Raw genomic sequence first — 21312 nt, forward strand, 5'->3', positions numbered from 1 at the left:
GTCTAAGGTTATAATCTTAGAGATAAGGCTGTTCTGGACAACGGAGCATTGACCCTGCAGTGGCCAGATGGAGACATGGCAACCTGTCTCCAGTGTTATGGCATAGGAGAAAGTGATGCTACGAGGAAACTTACGAGATGCCAAGCTTACGAGAACTTTGTGAAACGGGACACTGGTAATCAAAGGACTAAAACTCTGTATAATTATCAAGATAGTACCATGTCTTTCATCACTATGTGTTTTCACTATTGCCATTTTGTCCCTAGTCATCTGCTTGGTCTAGTGATCACAGCATACAGCGAACATTCAAGCATCGCACGTTTCAAACGAGATTTGGTTTCTTAATTCAGTTGTCATACAATCTCTGATATGACGTGGACCCCAGGAACTGTCAGGCTGCAGGGACATCCTGACTCTCTGGAAAGGAATAATTTTACAATCACCTTCAGTTAACACCAACTTTGAAGTACTAATGTCAAATGATATGTTCTCTGTGCTAAAGCATTCAAAGCATAGGTTCCAGTTAAAGGAAAACATTTTCACAACGTAAGTCCGTATCCCCTCAATTTTAGTACGATATATTCCATAGAAAGGAGACATTTTTCTGAACATTAATCAGGCATAAACAAAGGATAATACACAGATGAAGAATATCTTCATTACGTTGCTAGTTACGTTTTGGTGTAGGTTCTAACACTGCTATGAAGCAACTAAATAGCTTACACTGAGAGCCACGTTTTCCGTGTAGGTTCTAATACCGTTATCACGTAAGAGCATCCTTAAGCACCAAAACGTCGCTCTCACTGTAATATCGAAGTTGTTCACCCATATTTTGTAACCCTTCCTTACCCCTTGAACTTCTAAATATATCAGATCAGACATTACCGGCTGAGGTACAATAAATGTGTTGCTGCCTCACTAGAAATAATGTAAGCAAGATATGTGAATGCGTTTACTTAAACCGTAATCTCTCAATCACGGTTTGTCGAACACCAGAGTGTAGTGAACTGATTTTTTTCAGGGTTGAACGAACTCAGCATGACCAAAAACCTTAGATAATGAATAATTATCACTAATAATAGAGATTGCATATTTAATGAAGAATCAAATCACCTGTAGAAAGCTTCCCTCCTTTCTGAAAATTGCTGTAAACATCATCACTACCAAAGGGACGCATGGAATGGTTGCTAGGCACCAGCCAATAGTCGCAGCATAGTCAGGATAAACATAACTGTCGTATGTTGGCAGTTTGTACTGAACAAGAGTGACAATGGATATTGTCTGAAAATGGAAGGAATGATGGATGACGCGTTGTTCTCAAAGGTTCAACTCTCGATGATTGAAGTTTGTACTGAACAAGAGTGACAATGGATATTGTCTGAAAATGCAAGGAAGGATGGATGACGCGTTGTTATCAAAGGTTCAACTCTCGATGATAGAAGGTTGTACCGAGCAAGAGTGACAATGGATATTGTCTGAAAGGCCAAACAATGTGGTCATTATCAAGGCAAATAAAGTTCGAAAGGTTTGAATAAAACAAACAAACAAAAAGAACAAACAAGAAAAAAATGTCTCTTACCAGGAGAATTGTGGGCGTGATAAAGCGCCATGCGACCTTGAAGAACAATGGAGCAGGTTTTCCTGTCATCAGTTCAATGTTCTCACTCACACGATCCACTCCTGAAGGTATAAGACAATCAAGATTATGTTGCATTGTAGCTATAACACATAAAAGCAACATAATCACCAGTTCTGGCCATTCGTATACTGAAAAGGCCATGTAGCTACGGAAACAATGGACCATGTGAATTAACCATTGATATATCAGTGATGAATCTTTGTGTTTCTGAAAGTGTACACGTCTGGTCCGACCAGCAACCGCCTTACAGTGTAAATGTGTATTGCCTGACTCCACATTGACGTTCTCTAGTCTGTCTGACAGGCCCTGAATCACATTTTCGATTATTGCCTAACGCTCTCTGCAAGCTTAAGTAAATACATAATAAAGCAAGTCAAGAGTTTTTGCCTACATTGTCTGTAAAACAGTATTGTACAGTATATCATCAACAGACCTATAAATGTATCACGTTTGGTGAAGAAACAATGAATAATTATGTTTTGCCATGGAAACGCAAACAAATGTAAAATTCTGAAATCTCAACCTACAACCTGTCATATCTATGTACCACGCCTGGTCAACAAACAATGACCAGTTTAAAAGTTCTGTTCCGGAAAAACGTCCTACCATTTTCAGTCGAGGTCAAAGTATCGTGGAAACACACAAAAAATTATTATATTCCGAAATCCAAAACTACCAAAAAGCACAAGTTCACCACCAGTGATACGTTTGGTGAAGAAATATTGAACGGATTTTATGTTCTGCTCTGGAAAAGACGAATTTGCACGGACGGATAGAGCCCAAAATAATATGACCATCAAAACGCGGTGCGGGGGAACAAAAACGTATCTTTCGGTTCACTGAACTGCCCGTTAACCTACATTTAACAAAATTCCGATATGCCGATATGTTAAAAATGCTTCGTTCTGCTTTCGTGACAATTACAAAGCTTATCGAGGTGGATTTGTCGACTCAATGGGGTGGTATGTTTCAGATGAAATCATTAAATGAGAAAGCTCACTGATAGACACAGTGAACCCGATGACATGCTCTGAACAAGTGCCAAAAAGGTGTGTTGGTTTATCTTGCAGAAGAATAGACCCAGAATAGACTGTTTACCATAAACCCATCCCAGAATTGTACACTCCAGAAAACCACCAAAGATGAAGAATATCGCGATGAAGTACCAGTCACAGATCGTGAAAACGTACATTCCACCCTGCAAAATATGGAGTAAGTTAAAATATTAAATCACATCTGCAGTGTTTCAGCCATATCCTGACAGAAACAAGTTTATATTTCACAATAAGCAAAGGTAAGTTATTAAAAGCGAAGGACAGTAACAACAGCTAGAATATTAGAGATATAATTGTAAAACTAGTTTGAACATCTAAAATATCTGAACTATGAAAGACAATACAATGCAAAAACAATCCCCTTAAACGGAATGTAGATTGCCAGCTGCAAGTAGATCGCCATACAAGAGACCGCATTATGTGGACATAATGCAACCTGTTATCTCTCCATGATTTGCTAAGCTCATCTCGGTTAAATGATCTTGTTTATCTATATGTACTGCATTACCTCAGTGGTGAATATGACGCCCAGTAGAAAACTTGAGACACAAAACACACCATTTACAGTTAATCTCCATTTCAAAAGCACGGGGTATTCATCTATGATGGCAGATATCACAGTTTCAACCATAGACATCTGTGCAGAAAAATACTTATTAAAGTTAAAGTTTCCACTGCAAGATCGCAAGACCTATGGAATAACACGAGGCATGTTAGTATTGTGCGGTTGAGTCAAATGATATAGTTATAGAGTTTAGGCTTTTTCACATGTATGAATTTCTTATATATTTATATGGATGTGCAAATATTGTCTTTTAACGTTATCGCAAATTGTATCTCACCAGGAAATCCAGGATTAAGAGAAGAAGCTTTATAAAGAAGACAAATTGTGCTGAGTCAAATTATATAATTCGGTGCTGTGTTTTTACAGATGTTTGTACTTCTTATATGTCATTATAGATGTGCAAATATTGTCCCCACCAGAGAATCCAGGATTAAGAGAACAAGCATTGTAAAGACACATTGTGCTGTTTGAGTGAAATGATATAGTGCAGTGTTGTTTTTTACAGATGTTTGTATGTCGAAATGGAAAGATTGTCTTGTAATATTCTCACCAGAGAATCCAGGATTAAGAGAATAAGCATTATAAAGAAGACAAAACTCCATATCTGGGGAAGAGGAAGTTGAGCCAGTGCTTCTGGATAAATAACAAATCCTAGACCTGGGCCTGGAATAGATTCACAGATGGTAAATAATGAATTAAAGTACAATTAAAAGTGACAGAATCCTTTTATGGAAGCTTAGTACAGCCACCGTGAACATTTGTTTTAGTCTCATTAACTCGACGTAATAGAAGACACTATTATGGATGACAACTTCTTTAATTCTTTTAACACGACGTTTTAAGGCTAATTCTTGCCCCTTCGTCAGGTGGATAATGAGCATAGGTAACATTGCAGAATATATATAGGTATACATGAAGCCAGAGAGGTACGATTTATATACAAGCACATAAATGTAGTTAGGTATGTACAATCACAGAGGGGAGATGAAAAGGAGGAATGTTTTAACAGTACATGGTTGTTTACACAGCTGATAAATTGAGAGTCTATGAGTCCTTATTGACACACCAGGCAGAGGGTAGGTACACGCCTTGATCTCTATTGATCTGAGGTTCTAATCTTCTGATGTTGATTGCTTCCCAAAGCTTCCTTCTCCGCCAACCACTGATGTTGGAAGCCAGGATCTCGGTGTTTTTCCAGTCGATGGAGTGGTTTGAATAGTTGACGATGTGTTCAGAGAGGGCCTATTTCAGATCTAATTTTCTTTCTGAAGTTTTGTGCTCTTTGAGTCTGATGTTGAATGGTCTGCAGGTTTCACCTATGTAGCTGCTGCCGCAATCACAGTTTATCTTGTAGATGCAGCCTCTGGGGTTGGGGTTGGTTTGATCACTGCCACCTCTTCCATTTGCTCTAAGGATGTTTTTCAATGTCGTATCAGAATAAAAGGTCACATCAACACTGGCCATTATTCAGAGGAGTCGACTGATTTGATGACTTATCGTGCCTTGGTATGGAATGTTGACTCGGATGGGTGCAGGCTCAGGTTTAGGGAATTAATAGAATTAAAGAAGTTGTCATCCATAATAATGTCTTGTATTACCTCACCAACTTCTAAATGCCTTTTGAAGATCTCCAATGTAGTATCCTACATAGTATTTCCTATGTAGGACTTAGTATCTCCCATGTAGGACACACTATCTCCTACATAGGACTTAGTATCTCCTACGTAGGACATACGTAGGACTTAATATATTCTACATATTTAACATTATCTCCTAGGAGATTCTGGTTTTAACACGTCCTTCGTAAGTTTTTGCTTGTCTTTAGATGGGGCCAGGTTGGAGTTGATACAACACTCGTTCGCGGTTTGTTTTCTCGTGATTGTTTACACGTTGACATGTCTGGGCTGGAAAAGTGTGGCGTAAATCAATATGAAATTCAAAAAGACAATAAATTGTCGTTATAGTTGTTTGTATAAGAATAAGGGAATATGTACGCATAGGTTGCCACCGATAGTCTAAACCACGTCTGTGCAGGCAGATTATGACTCATGTGCAACGACCTCTGAAATATCCAACACATAACAGTAAAGTGCAACATATAACAATGAACTAATTGCAACGCGTAACAGTAGAGCAACCTGAACGCCAGTCAGTAAAGTACAACAGTTGGTCCAACACATGACAGTAATGGGCAACAATTAGTTGAACACATGAGTCTAATGGTGAGGAAAACAGTAGACTCTTACAGTAACTGAAACACATGATAGTAGACTCTAATGGTAAATGAAACACATAACTGTAGATTCTAAAAGTGAATGAAACACTATGACTCCGGAGATTGTTTGCGTGTCTGGGGATTTAACTCGACCATTTTAGATTAATGCATATTAACATATATCCATAATCTTCTGCAGGGGATACTAATTCCTGTGTAGGTGATATTAAGTCCTACGTAGGAGATATTAAGTCCTACGTAGGAGATATTAAGTCCTACGTAGGTGATATTAAGTCCTACGTAGGTGATATTAAGTCCTACGTAGGAGATATTAAGTCCTACGTAGGAGATATTAAGTCCTACGTAGGAGATATTAAGTCCTACATAGGAGATATTAAGTCCTACGTAGGTGATATTAAGTCCTACGTAGGAGATATTAAGTCCTACGTAGGAGATATTAAGTCCTACGTAGGTGATATTAAGTCCTACGTAGGTGATATTAAGTCCTACGTAGGTGATATTAAGTCCTACGTAGGTGATATTAAGTCCTACGTAGGAGATATTAAGTCCTACGTAGGTGATATTAAGTCCTACGTAGGAGATATTAAGTCCTACGTAGGAGATATTAAGTCCTACGTAGGTGATATTAAGTCCTACGTAGGAGATATTAAGTCCTACGTAGGAGATATTAAGTCCTACGTAGGTGATATTAAGTCCTACGTAGGTGATGTTAAGTCCTACGTAGGAGATGTTAAGTCCTACGTAGGTGACATTAAGTCCTACGTAGGAGATATTAAGTCCTACGTAGGAGATATTAAGTCCTACGTAGGTGATATTAAGTCCTACGTAGGAGATTTTAAGTCCTACGTAGGTGATATTAAGTCCTACGTGGTGATATTAAGTCCTACGTGATATTAAGACCTACGTAGGTGATATTAAGTCCTACGTAGGAGATATTAAGTCCTACGTAGGTGATATTAAGTCCTACGTAGGTGATATTAAGTCTTACGTAGGAGATGTTAAGTCCTACGTAGGAGATATTACGTACTACGTAGGGATTATTAAGTACTACGTAGGAGATAATGAGACTAAAAACATGCGTACCTCATGTTGTAATTTAGAGTTGATTATTCCGTTCCTAATTCATCTAAAATATTTCATGTAATTAAGGGCAATAGTCGATATTATTTAAACGTTCATCGCAGTGCCAGTGATTTCATTCAGAAGAACCCTCACCCTCACCCTCACCCTCACCCCCACCCCACCGCCACCCCACACCTCTATTACTGCAGGATCGGAAACTAAGTCTCCTAATAATCTGTTTCAGAAGATTAGTAATGGCAAATTAACAACTGGCAAAAGAAATCATCCTTCTATGCCCGTAAATGTAACAAATACCTGAGGACACAACATCTGCGATGGGGACACCTGCATCATGTGCCATGAAGCCAAGAACGGAAAAGACTACTGCACCGGCAAACAAGCTTGTGCCTGCACCAACGCAAGTACAGATGACTGCATTCCTATCGAAAAACATCCGTTTAATATGTAACACATTGGTGGTCTTGTTAGGTCACTAAATAGAGGATGTAGTCTCACATGAACTGTTGTATCGAACTGTAATAGAAAGTTAACAGTGAATAACAGGAAAAGAGATTGATTGAGAGATAACTGCTTCCTCCTGAATTTCTCATAAATGATTGTGTATATGATATTTGTGTGGAAGAATACATTTTAAAATGATAACAAATATACGATAAAAATCCCAAACATACGCGTCATAATTATCAATGTTTCTTTAGGTTTTGTTTTTGACGTACATGTAGTTCAATGTGACCAATTCAGACACGTACAATATTTCAACAAGAATTGTTTTTCAAAGATACTTGTACATCATCAAAATGTATGGTGCCAAACTCTGGTGTCCTGGCCGTGACATTGTTGGAATATTACTTAACAGTACGTTACGGTCGTAGCAGAACCATGGAATTCCACAAGAAATGTTCTATGTTGGAGATGAGTACCCATATCAGTACGGTACCATCGCACCCTTATTGATCTACAATAAGCAATTGTCTGAATGCAATTTACATCCAAATCCATTATCACAACACACACTTTTCACTAGGATGAAAAGAAAGGAAGTGTAATATATACTGGACAAAAATGGGTAGGGATATGTACATTTTGATATTTTACTCTACCTTTGACAGTTGCTATTAAATTTGTTAAAGCTAGACAGTGTGATAATTCCTCCCCAAGCTGGCCCAAGAGAGAAGAATACCTGTACACATGCCTCGATCCATACCTGCAAGAAAATAGTCGGTAACACGAATCGTCTCTCCAGAATCGTCTATTTAATGATCTTAAAAACGTTTGTCTTATATGATCTTATAGAACGTCCCTATGATCAAGCGTTGATAGCCAGTGTTTTAAAATGATGTGTGATAAAATATCGATAAATGTAACATCGATTTGTAATGAGAAAATTATTTAAAGGTCACATGCAACAAAACAAAATCAAACATAATCAAAACACAGTCATCACTTATTCATAATATATACAATGCATTGCTGATTAAGAATAAACAAAATTATAAGCATATAATCGCAAATCAAAAGTGCAATATTTTGTACTTGGGTTTACCTCCCTCGAAACAAAGCAGCCGGGATATCGAACCCAGTCAGAGCCGGTGAGTGTGCACTCAGTTGTAACGAAACCGTTTGATTGGCTTAGCGGGCTCTTTGTTTATGGCTTATAAACCCGATAGGTCTTAATTTCAAATTGCATGTGGTCAATGATTGAAGTTGTGCATTGCACATTGTCATTAGCAGTTAGGCAAGCAGACATACAGGTGTCAATAAACCAGACTTTGAGTTTTCTGTGTGACAGAGTCTGCTTATGACAATGAACATGCTTTTTATGTAACCAGTAGATTATGTCTTGTTTGTGTACACAACTAAGATTAGACTTCTGACCACGACCTCATACTGAGGGCAGGTAACCTGTTTGAAGCTCCGCGAACCTGTTCAGAGCGCGGCGCAGCGCAGCAAAGCTGTTGAATCCACTTTTCCAACCAGCTCTGGGGGAAACTTAGTGAATCGGGCTTTTTTCATTGCGTTTTTTCAACTTTATAGGTCGATTTGGCATTTTGGATGATTTGTTTCGGTAAGTGCATACCGAAAGGTATCAGAATCTGCAAAGTTTCACTTTGGGATCTTTAAGAATTACAATTATCAGTCGAATTATGTGATCTGAAAACTGATGTTTTACTCTCCTTCGTGACAGATACTAATCACATTTACTAAATTCGTTCTCTTTACTACATTGTATATGGCTGAAATATTGCCGAAGTGGCTTTAACTTTTGACTCACTCGCTCACTTTTTATAAAACGCTGTTGGCAAATAGTATATACATCGGGATAACACATTTATGCATTATTCTGACAAATCGTAAGTCACTTAATGTCGCCATATAGCTGGAGTAGTGCTGAGTGTGGAGTAAAACTAAACTCACTCACTTAGTCATATAATCATATTTCGTAGACGGATATAGACACCTGTATTTTTGATAATTTCTTGAAATTAGGGGTAATGTAGAACAGAGCTCCATCTGTTCCTCCGGGTAAGGTCAGGCCACGGACAAGCAGGATGAAGAGAAGAACATATGGCAGCGTCGCGGTCACGTACACAACCTAAAACACAGTAACCATAGGTCATCTCAAATTCACATACGTTCCTTAGAGACAAAATAGCATCCCCAGCTGTGGAGGATGGTCCTGGCACAATCTGTCAAGACTGTCTCTCTGCTTGATGCTTGATCTGGATGGTTATTAAACAAATGCAAATGTTATACTTGCCAGACAATATGTCATCGTCATTAAACCATGTTTAATTGCCTTTTTTAATTTGTGACCCTACACATGTTGACACAGGAAAGTCACTTAGTTCCACGTGCAGACACAGCTAAGCTTGATTTAACTCCAGTCTGCAAACTTCAGGTCGGCTACCCAGCCATACAACAAACTGCAATAATCAATCAATGTTCAATATCTTTGAGAAATGGATTCTGTGTTGGTTTGAGATCCCATCCGTAACATTGTCATCTATTCATAGATCACTGATTTATAACTGAATCCTGTGGTGAAGCCCCCTCGTCTTTATTCATACCTACGTATATTTTATAGAGGCAAGTCTTCAATTGATTTTATGCCTTGTGTTTTCTGCTGAGGATCAACGGACATAATTCGATTTGGGGAAACTATTCCACGGATAATGTCCACGTTAGTATCTGAATATTTTGTTTGAAATGTCATGTTTGAAGGATATCAGTAGCCTAACATACATATACATGTGCAACATATTATCAGAAGAAGAAAGGTTTTTGTATGTGCAGCCGTGATGGAAACATAGCTTATTTTTGTTTTCATTTGAATATCAACATACTATCGTATTCAGTGTTATAAACGAAACATGTTTCCTTACCTTCCCTACAGACCTGACACCCTTGACGAGACATGCAAATATGAGAAACCATGAAACAAACAGACACAGAACTAGCTCCCATTTGATGTTTCCCAGTTGCTCTAGCCCCGGACTGACGCTGAGGACGTTGTGTCTGAAGACATAACAATCAAAAAATGACCCACTCGTGAAGATCAAAGTTAGAATGGGTCTTCACAAACCCATTCTTGGCGTAAGAGACGACTGACGGGATCGTATGGCCAAATTCGCCGACTTGGTTGACACATGTCAATGTATCCCAATTGAGAGGATTGCTGCTCACTATACCAGGGATTGTCTGATCCAGGTTAAATTATTAGAAGTTTAATTTCTTTGTACATATTCTCTGAATCACCAGTGACCGGTCTTGTGTCCGATGATCTACTGCATTAGGTTACTAGTAAAACATGTCACAGAGACAGACCTCTTATTTTACTGAACTACTGTTCTAACCAGTAACTCCATGCTGAGTGAGTGAGTGAGTGAGTTTAGTTTTACGCCTCTTTTAGCAATATCCCAGCAATATCACGGCGGGGGACACCAGAAAATGGGCTTCACACATTGTACCCGTGTGGGGAATCGAACGCGGGTCTTCGGCGTGACGAGCGAACGCTTTAACCACTAGGCTAACCCACTGCCCCAACTCCATTCTGAATTGATGGCAAACGAATAACGATTCTGAAGACTGATTTCAAATATATATGTTTTTCTCTTGTAACAACTAAGGATGATTACGCAGAAGACGTTATTTACTAAGAAAAGTACAATGGTTAATAATCACTACTACACACAGTATGACTTGTAATCATATTACATTTTACTCTAATCAAACTGAATAGATATGATTATAAATGTACATACTTCCAGAATTCTTGTAATCATATTACATTTTACTCTAATCAAACTGAATAGATATGATTATAAATGTACATACTTCCAGAATTCTTGTAATCATATTACATTTTACTCTAATCAAACTGAATAGATATGATTATAAATGTACATACTTCCAGAATTCTTGTAATCATATTACATTTTACTCTAATCAAACTGAATAGATATGATTATAAATGTACATACTTCCAGAATTCTTCGGCTGCTGTATGATATAAGGTTCTCTTTGTCTCCCAGCTATTGTTAAGAGCTGTGGCGTTGTGTCCGACGAGTATCAAATTGACAAAGGTTCCATTCGTTTCTGTGATGTTACCTGCGGGAATTGAAAAAAACATACTTGTTACTCAGTGGGATTTTCGTTTCGGGATTATATTAATTCAACGTTTGATATTTGTTGTTATGAAAGGGACAGTCACAAATAGGCATGCCAATTTGTTCCTGTAAAACCAATTCATCCACAGCGAGGAGCATAGTGTCAGCGGAGCGTATCTTCAAAAGAAGCGCATCATTTTGGTTTTGTTGTACACACAGCAATATTCCAGCTAAATGACGGTGGTCTGTAAATTAATCGAGTCTGGACCAGATGATCAACATCATGAGTATCGATCAGCTGCGCTTGGATACAATGACGTGTCAACCAAGTCAGCGAACCAGACCACACGATCACGTTAGTCGTCTCTTACGACAAGCTTTGGTTGCTGAATACGTGGATCTTCACTAGAAGTGTCCGCTTCTTTTCAACCATCAATTTTCTCTATTTTGAAAAAAACAACAATACGGAAAAAAGAAACTATGATTAACAAAACTGCATAAAAAGTAACTTGAAAAAATAGCCCTAAATAAACATGTAGAAAAACTTTTTGTATGAAACTTGATGTCAAGTACCAATGCTGTCAATGACAGTTCGGGGTCTACGCTACAGGGATCACTGGGCCTCGTGTGTAGCCGTTCATTTACCGTTAAGCCAGGTGATGCCCGTCCACAGGTCACTCGTGTTGTGACAGATATACATTCAACTATACATTAACCAACATTAATTTCGACAGTCACCTTTATGTATTTCATGAAACCAGTTCACAGATCTGTTCGAACAGGTACTGTCGGTGTAATGACACAACTGCATTTACAGTTGTGATGCATTCATTCCAGTGCATTGTGGACAAGTCTGCCGCCATGTTCTACCTTGAGCAAACTGTTCTTCCAGTGCATGAACACCTTTAACACAGGTGTTGGTGTTCCAGTGGTTGTTACAGTGTGACCACGGCAGCGTGGTTCTACAGGCAAAGACTATATAGTACACGGACCAGGCGCAGTTCATCGTATGGTAAAGGGCTGTTCCACCAGACATGATGAGCATGCCGACTCCAAGACCTTAAGCATATATAGTAAAGTGTGCAAATGAAGACATTGATATATAGCCAACAGCTGGAGGTAGATCACCTTACCAGGGACCATGGGGACTTATGGTGTCCTACTACCTACATGGGCCCTAGCTGGATATACACTATCCCTTCAGCCGCTGGCATATATAGTAAAGATAGGTAAACGTATTCTTGAACAATGTGCTCAATGTTTTAATTAATCCCTCATATGACTACTGGGGGTATGACTAATGGGACATGGTCCTCTCCTCCCCGTCCTCTCCTCTCCCCCCCCCCCCCTCTCTCTCTTTCTCTCTCTCTCTCACACAGACAGACAGAGGGCACAATCTAATCCTGAAACACACTATTAGCACTGGCAATAACACAGTATATACTCTTCAAAAAGTAGGGGATCTTCATTTTTCTATTTATGATTAAAAATATTTAGGAGATTTATCGGAGTCAGTCGATGTTGATATGATATTATTGAATGTTTTGAGAGTGCATCACCATTTGCACAACCATAGTTATTTGGAATGTAATCGCTTTTGAAAGATGATTGGTGTATGACATGTAATTTGTATACGATTTTCATTTTAAAACAAACGACTAGAAACAAAGACTTACAAATGTGTGATGCAAGATGAGTGTCATAATTAATGTTCTTAGTGATTTCTCGACATTTTTGAAAAACGTCAAAGTCAAGAATGGGACGCTATGCACGTGTTTGGGGCTATTGCCTTGTGCACGTGCATATCATGCGTTGTATTTAGGGGTGGTAATAGAGGGAAATGTTGATGCGTTCATAAGATGTCTGTCCTTGAAACGTTTGTTAACGTTCACACTTCCTATCCAGATTGAAAGTTCATTATCCCCTACTTTTTTAAACAGTATATAACTAGTTTAAAGTTTAAAGTGAAACGTCATAAAGGGCATATTTTTGATCAGATAACTTGTAAGTTTTATGAGTAGGAGTGAGTGGGTAAAAATTTTACGTTTTAATATTTCGGTTCAGCCATATAGTGACGATAACAAAATAAGTATATACTGTAAATAGGTGTCACAGGGGGCAGTGAAACATAAAAAAACGTATCACATAATTAAATTCTAGTCCTTTCCAATTCTAAAAAAGGCAACTCGATATGACATATATTAACATTGAACACAGGCGATGGACCACCGAGAACCAAAACCACCTCACTGGGGTGTAAGATTGATGACACACTGGGAAATGGCTTTTTAAAGTAGTTGTGTGCATGTGGTGTCATCAAGTGTCATACAGGCAAAATAAGAAGCAAACCTTTTACAAGTGGACAGACGCTCCACACATGGACTGCACCCTTTCCAGAAAACTGACCAATGGCTACTTCAAGATAAAAGAGAGGCAAGCCACACAACGTCAGACAGGCGATGTAAGGGATGAGAAATGCACCTGAAATATAATGGTAATCGGGTTACCCTAAACGCCTGTGCAAATGCAATACTCAACTTCAATCATTGACCAACTTAACACATGTCAGGCTATACACCACAAACAAACTACATTGATTTATGGCTCGTGTACCTGGGGTCTGTTTCTGTCACATTATGGAATTACACAGACAGGCAGGTGCGATTCCTGTACACATGACATGTTATTACGTCTGTGGGCTGCAACCAAACTACCTCCATTTTTCCCGGATGACTGGGTCGGACGGAACTGGGTGCAAACTCAGATTGTCAGTTTCAAGTTCTGTATGTACAAAACCCAACATTTCAATATATAATATTTATGGATAACAACTTCTTCTATTGTATATGCTTAGAAATGGATGGGTGAATCATAATGATTGGAATATTTTCAAACAGTTTAACACTGTATTTTGTACGAATCCACGAGTGACTAACATAAGTCTTTCTATTCCTCTTTGAAAAACATGTAACTGATAATATGACGGCGGTACACTGGAACACTGATATAAAGTGTCATCATCACAGACACATTTATGCAATTTAACATTTCAACCACTGGCCTTTGTTACGAAAACACGCCAATCAACTTATCTCACTAGCTTCTGTCATGATGAGATGATAATTCACTCACTGGGGTCTTTGTGAAAAAAGGGTAGCAATAACAAATATAAACGAAATATTGTATCACATTAGTTATTCTTGAATGGGATTTTGTCCGTCCCCCAATGAGACGGCTGACAGTAATATGTTACTCCTCAGGTCTTTTTAACCATCACCTATGTATTGGTAACTTAATCCTCAAGCACGGCGCAAGACTTTCATTCCAACTTACGTTAAGAATGTAAGACACGCACACGTGGTATCGGGTTATATTAATAATAACTTCGTGTTAACTGCATATAGCAACGTTTCTGTGTAGGTTCTTACACCATGTTCAAGCCAACAGTGACAACAACCAAGTGATTAGAATTATTGAATGCGTGACAAACATCATGTACTTGAATAACAAGGATAAGAATAACAAGATAATTGGATCAGGCCAGGTGGGAACTAAAAACAACAAACAGCGCAGCCATGAAGCAAATAGACAGGAGGCATTAAGTACTAAAAACAGAGGTAAGCGTAAGCGAACGGGTGATGATTGATAAAGTCTGCCTCATCTGACCTCTTTGCCAAGAAGTACATAGTGTATGGAATTCGTCTAACACAGAACTGAACCAAAACATCTAATGGCATAATGATATCAATTGTTCAAATTCCTCATACCGGTCTTAGAGGTATTAACATCATCATCATCCTTTTTTATTACCTGAAGTTTACAAATACATGCAAAATATCATGAGGATACTTTACACCCACAGAAGTGTACATACTGTCTGTTTTCAGTTTCCTGCTGATGAATCAGATATTCGTATTCCGACGCAAAAACACCCCAAGCCCAACAATTCAGATCATAAGTTCATGTGTCATAAATTATCTGATACAAGTGAAAGGACGGTCTAATACACACTCCTCCAAATATTTGGCCTTTTAACTGTATTTACACAGAATGGTATTTGTCTAGATAGTTTTGTGACTATGATTGTACTATCAAGAACACATCATCTGAAGAAAGTCCATAACAAGGTATCCAAATTTTAAAGACAGTCTGTAATTTTATTCAATTAAGATAATTCTGGTAGTGAAATAAAAAATTCTACCAGAAATTTCTGCAGGAAAAAATTTCTGCCAGAAATTTCTGCAGGAAAAAATTTCTGCCAGAAATGTCTGCAGAAACGCATTTTCAGAGCCAATTTCCAGAGCTTATCAACCCGTGAACACACTGGCACATGAACTTTTCGTGTTCATCTCCTCGACATCTTTCCAATGATATAAAATATGTCTTTGTAGCTTGCTCCCTTCTGTGTGTCAAGCCATTCCTAAGTTGTCCCCGCCCGGCTTTATGTACTCCGTATTTTTGGAACGTTCCCTCTAACAAATACGGTTATTATGACCAGGCAAACAGACAGACAAGCTAGCACAGCGCAAACTCTTAAACAACACGCCTGTTAACTTCAGTAATCGTGATTTGTTTCAAAGTATAGCTGGTATTAAACAAGAACATAACTGACGCATAGTTTCAGACAGTTCATCAGGTTGCTTCAATAGTACCAAGTTCTTCCACCCTTGTCATGCAATACTGCAATACTCCTATTCCTGTTGTCATGCAATACTGCAATACTCCTATTCCTGTTGTCATGCAATACTGCAATACTCCTATTCCTGTTGTCATGCAATACTGCAATACTCCTATTCCTGTTGTCATGCAATACTGCAATACTCCTATTCCTGTTGTCATGCAATACTGCAATACTCTTATTCCTGTTGTAGTATGGTTGGAGGGTGCCTTTCGTGAGCGACGACTGTTTCTTTATTGACTCCCAGAGGTCTTTGGTGGATGTTGGTATATCCTTCGCAGTTTTGTTCCCAATAGCATCCTGTACTTATTCAATAGGATTCATGTCAGGAGAATTTCCAAGCTATTCGAGCAGTTTTACGTCGCTAGCAGCCAACTGTATATGAATGAGCAGGGGTATTTATCTTTCTGCACAATGAAATCTTTATCTTTAAACACTAATGACGCCCAGGCTGTTTGATATCAGTAATGTAAATTGATGACATTTTTTTGTATTATGAGACACACACAAAGAGGAAAAGAACTAGTTAAATCACTCATGTTGTAATTGATATACAGTTTGCAAATAAACAACTCCTCTTCTCTAATATCATCAGCTCTAGTAGTTCTTAGTTCCAGGAAGTAGTCAGCATCATTTTTTTCAACTTAGAGTCTCTGGTCATTTAGTCCAGTGAACATTACTAAAATGATTTAATACAAATAGTCTTTGTCTTGCTTTAATAACGTCTAGAATCTGTTCCTTCTTTATTACTGCAGTTGCTTCCATAGATCTATTTCACAATCGTCGTGAAACAGGATCATGTGCCAGTCATTAATATATATTATTGCTAGGTATACTGAAGTAAATATCAATATACCGATAAAATCTAGACATTACCCATTAAATATACAATACCGGTGGTATAACAAAATGAAACTTTAAACATTTAAACGTGAAATGTCAAGTGTTAGTTCTGCAGTTACACATCACATGATCAGCTCTTATCACGTTTGCAAAACAACACTCTGCAGTTACACATCACATGATCAGCTCTTATCACGTTTGCAAAACAACACTCTGCAGTTACACATCACATGATCAGCTCTTATCACGTTTGCAAAACAACACTCTGTAGTTACACATCACATGATCAGCTCTTATCACGTTTGCAAAACAACACTCTGCAGTTACACATCACATGATCAGCTCTTATCACGTTTGCAAAACAACACTCTGCAGTTACACATCACATGATCAGCTCTTATCACGTTTGCAAAACAACACTCTGCAGTTACACATCACATGATCAGCTCTTATCACGTTTGCAAAACAACACTCTGCAGTTACACATCACATGATCAGCTCTTATCACGTTTGCAAAACAACACTCTGCAGTTACACATCACATGATCAGCTCTTATCACGTCTGTAGAGTATGCACTACGTGCCTGTGAATGCTGACTAATATGTAGTCTCTGAATATATATAATTTTGATAGTAACAAACTCACCCATATAAATTGAAAAGGAGACCGAGGAAGACCAGAGATTCAGACTAACGGAAATGTAGACTTGCTTTATTTAAGGAGGGAGGCTAGGCCCTAGGGAAAATAACGTGGTTCAGGGACTGTGAGACAGGCTACCGTGAATGCAATTCCAAATGCTCGTTGTAGAATATTGATAAGTATGTTACCAAACGGTAAAACAGAATCAGACGTGGTTGTCGGACCCTCAAGATTGATGCCCGATGAGTTACTCGAATATATCTAGATCGCAAGTATATGGAGTCGTAGTTACGTGTTCGCTCGTCACGCTGGAGGCCCGGGTTCGTTTTGCCATGTGGGTACAATTTGTGGAACCAGTTTCCGGTGTTCTCTGCTGTGATGTCTCTCTAAGATTGCTACATGCGGCGTAAAACTCTCTCGCGCAGAAATTTGACTAAAGGACTTTAATGTCGGTGAAAAATAACCAGTCCCAAATATCAGCCAAAACATCCATAGTGTGTAACATGCTAAAAGGTGATGAAAATATATAGGAATGAATTTCTGAAAATTTGTGGCAGTGTTTGAAATTAAGACCGAATCCGAACAACCACAGTTTACAAGTGTTCGCATGTCTAGTACGCTCATTCACTCAACTATGATCGTGTGCATAGTTGTGAACGTGTATCTAGAGTATCATACGTACCTCCGCCATTTCTACTACAGATATACGGGAATCGTAGCACGTTTGAAAAACCAACACTAAACCCAACAACCGACAACAGGTACTCGACTTGTGAGCCCCACTGTCCCCTCTTTTGTTCCTCTTCTCCACGGTTCACCTGTTGCGTTTGGTTTCTGTTGACCATTGGAACCATCTCTGGAACTTTCTCTTCATCCTTGCAGAGAACATCCATTGTCTGTGCCTCCTGTTCCGTTTTACCGCTTTATGACGTTGATCCCACCCCTCCTTATCACAAATGCATGTATTCCACATATGCAGAAATATATATTCAAATATACATGTTGTCATAAACTATACCTTTTCGTGTCCACAGCTGGCGTTGCTTATCAAGTAATACCTTGGAGCTTGGAACACGGTTGCAATGTGTGACTCCCCAAATCGTAATGTCTTGAAATTGCATACAGCTAGCTGCCACCGCATTGTAGGAGAGCAAATTTGTTCTAATCTCCACTATAAGTTGCAAGCTCTCGATCAGTCATATCGCTGGGATATGTGTCAGCTGCCCCATCGATTTAGGCTTTTTTAAAATTGTTTAGTGACTGTGATCGGAAGACTGACATTAGGGCTAGATCTTTGTCTTCACTTGACGACTCCACGTTGGCGAGTCATACGTGAGAATCTCGATAGATACGACTTGTATGCGACTGAAAAGCACAAAAATACAAAAGTCATTACGACAAAACGCAGCGTGAGATCACATCTTTAGCTGAACAGAATACTCCACTTGATAGTGAGCTAAGTCCAAAAACAGAATACTCCACTTGATAGTGAGCTAATTCCAAACATATTTCCACGACATATATGCCCGGAAAAAGAAAAAAAATCTCACAATTCTCATTCTTCATCTTTAGCTGAACAGAATACTCCACATGAAAGTGAGTTAATTTCAAACATATTTCCACAATGCAACACATGCCCAGAAAAAGAATATAATTCTAAAAATTCTCTTTCTTCGTCTTTAGCTGAACAGAACATATTTCCACAACATATATGCCCAGAAAAAGAATAAAATTATCAAAACCAATTGTCTATAGGGCTGAGACCCCAGATACCATTAAAATAATTACATCGGGACTTATGGAATACCTGTAGCAGTATTTGTGGCAGGGCAGTTTGCAGTGAATTTACAGAACAATGTGAACTATTCATGTACAAAGCATTGAAAATGCGTGTATATCTATAGCATAGTGCTTTCTGTGTTTTGACGGAGGACTCAGACTGCATACTTCTTCCAAGATATTGCGTATCATTCTTGTTATAAACTACATTTGGGCAAATATTTTTAATTAAGAAAATCGTTTGGCAAATATTGCCGTGTATCGTGGCCATAAGCATAAGCGCCATTGTCATGACAGCTGTGAACGTATACCAATAAATGAACAAATGCGAATTCCCTAGATTTTGAGCTTAATGGAGGTAAAATAACGCTAAACATGTGAACTCTAAGTCTTGGATTCATTGTTTAGTTCCATGTTGCAGTAAAATTTAATAAAAAATAATTATTGCAACATATGGTACATTCATTTAAGAGTGGAGGAAAAAATGGCAGTATCATGCACTACAACATGTTCCTCGTCTGGTACGGAACATAAACGTGTGATCGTGTAAACCAGTCTGTACAGTTCGTTGATGTTATTCTTACGATCTGCGTTTGCCCCTTACATGTATTTAGTTTTATTAATCTGCCAGAATGCACTAATAGGTGTATTAATGCTTGCTGATCTCTTACAACTAGATACTATGAACTTCAAATGAATGTTAGCAGTTGAAATGACATCTTAAGCATGGTTTAACAGTTCAACAACACCCATATGGCACCCTTCCCATTCGGGGAGGACGGAGAAGTGCTTTATTTTCTTATCTATGTACAAAACCCCAGTGATGGCAGTAGAGATTTAGAAAGGGCAGTAAATAATAATAATAACTTAACACCAGACATGATAAATATGAGCATTATTACAAAACAGAAGTCGTCTCTGAAAATAATGTGATAATGCATAAATATGATGCATAATAATGTGATAATGCATACAAATTACGCATTTCTGCAAACCGACAGCCTTGAATACTGATAACGCTTTTTTCAGTGACTGTTTCTTCGCCTTTTGACAGCGTTACAGCGTGTTCCCTGTGCGTCACCCTGAAGCGAAATACACCATTCGTATCGTTCGGGCACAGACCTCCTCGAGGTTAAAGTTCAAAGGGTATGTGCGAATGTCCACTTTCGCGATTTGGTATGCTGTGCTCTGATTGGTCAGTCTCAAAGGTTACCTGACGTGACCTCCTATTAAGGTATGTTACAGTCGGTGGAGGGGTGTAACGAATAATACTGAAACTAAGTTTACTTAGACTGCCGCAGCCATATAGCTGGAATATTGCTGAGCGCGACGTAAAACATCATACCAATGCGGTACTTTCGCTACAAGCATGAACCTTAGCTGGATGTAGATCACCCCTGCCGCTGGCACTTGCTTTCAAATTTAGCCATCATAGATATATTACGTTTTCAAAAAAAACCCCAAACAAACAAAAAACAAAAAGAAAAAATACTAAGTTAAACTTATTGCAAATGTTTTGAGACTTACGTATGCGCACAGAACATCGGCAATAGAACCATTAATTTAACACTGAACTGATGAGCTTGAGCAGAGAGACACGGGTGAAGTTGTACAGCCTGTAATCTGTTTTCCTATTTCAGCGCTGTTTAGGTCGTGCATTCATTAAATGGCTTATTTGGGTTAAAATCACTTGGATCGGTACATTTACAAAAAAAGCAAATGATGAAGTTACGTTTAATGTTGACAAATGTATGTTATGAATGAACGAATTAAGCATGGATACTTACAAGCGTATACTATACATACCCTGGATCATGGACAGTGCCATAATCACTAATAGTAATAAAAATTTATAATGTGTACACAATCCTGCCTTGTGCTCAAAGGAACTTTATTGTAAGCGACATGTGTTTACTTTGGTTTTTGACCTAATGAAATCTTGTCTCTTGTCTTGTTACACATGTATTCGTTTTCACAGGCTGGCATGTGGAAAAGCTTTCTGGAGATCATATCCACATACATATTTCTGTTGAAAACCTCATCGCCGAGACCTCATTTGACGTTTTCCAGACAGTAGTATTTTGATTGTTTGTTCTGCCTTTGTTGTTCTATATCTCACGTGGTAACATTGAGACAAAACAGGCATAAAACCTTTTCCCCTAATTATTAGTCATCGTTGTATTCGTG

General features: G+C 38.5%; 1 protein-coding gene across 1 annotated transcript; it reads right to left on the minus strand.

The window, feature by feature from the left end:
* Window positions 1–306: 306 nt before the first annotated feature.
* Window positions 307–18239, minus strand: LOC137257505 (sodium- and chloride-dependent glycine transporter 2-like). The gene is made up of 14 exons (XM_067794834.1): window positions 18029–18239; window positions 13535–13666; window positions 12035–12244; window positions 11060–11186; window positions 9962–10094; window positions 9037–9171; window positions 7679–7782; window positions 6873–6997; window positions 3810–3922; window positions 3203–3331; window positions 2738–2837; window positions 1580–1680; window positions 1114–1281; window positions 307–417 (listed from the first exon to the last, which is right to left on the minus strand). Exons 1-14 carry the CDS (start codon window positions 18237–18239, stop codon window positions 307–309), a joined length of 1899 nt encoding a protein of 632 aa, XP_067650935.1.
* Window positions 18240–21312: the final 3073 nt, after the last annotated feature.

This window comes from Haliotis asinina, chromosome 12, assembly GCF_037392515.1.
Source record: "Haliotis asinina isolate JCU_RB_2024 chromosome 12, JCU_Hal_asi_v2, whole genome shotgun sequence".
Lineage (NCBI taxonomy): Eukaryota > Metazoa > Mollusca > Gastropoda > Lepetellida > Haliotidae > Haliotis > Haliotis asinina.

Excerpts from the sequence above, each read along its gene's own strand:
- LOC137257505 (XM_067794834.1), bottom strand. The coding sequence starts at position 18,239 with ATGGATGTTCTCTGCAAGGATGAAGAGAAAGTTCCAGAGATGGTTCCA. Across the intron at positions 13,667-18,028 it reads CTGTAGTAGAAATGGCGGAG|GTGCATTTCTCATCCCTTAC; the intron begins GTACGTATGATA and ends ATTATATTTCAG. Across the intron at positions 12,245-13,534 it reads CGTCTGTCCACTTGTAAAAG|GTCTTGGAGTCGGCATGCTC; the intron begins GTTTGCTTCTTA and ends TATATGCTTAAG.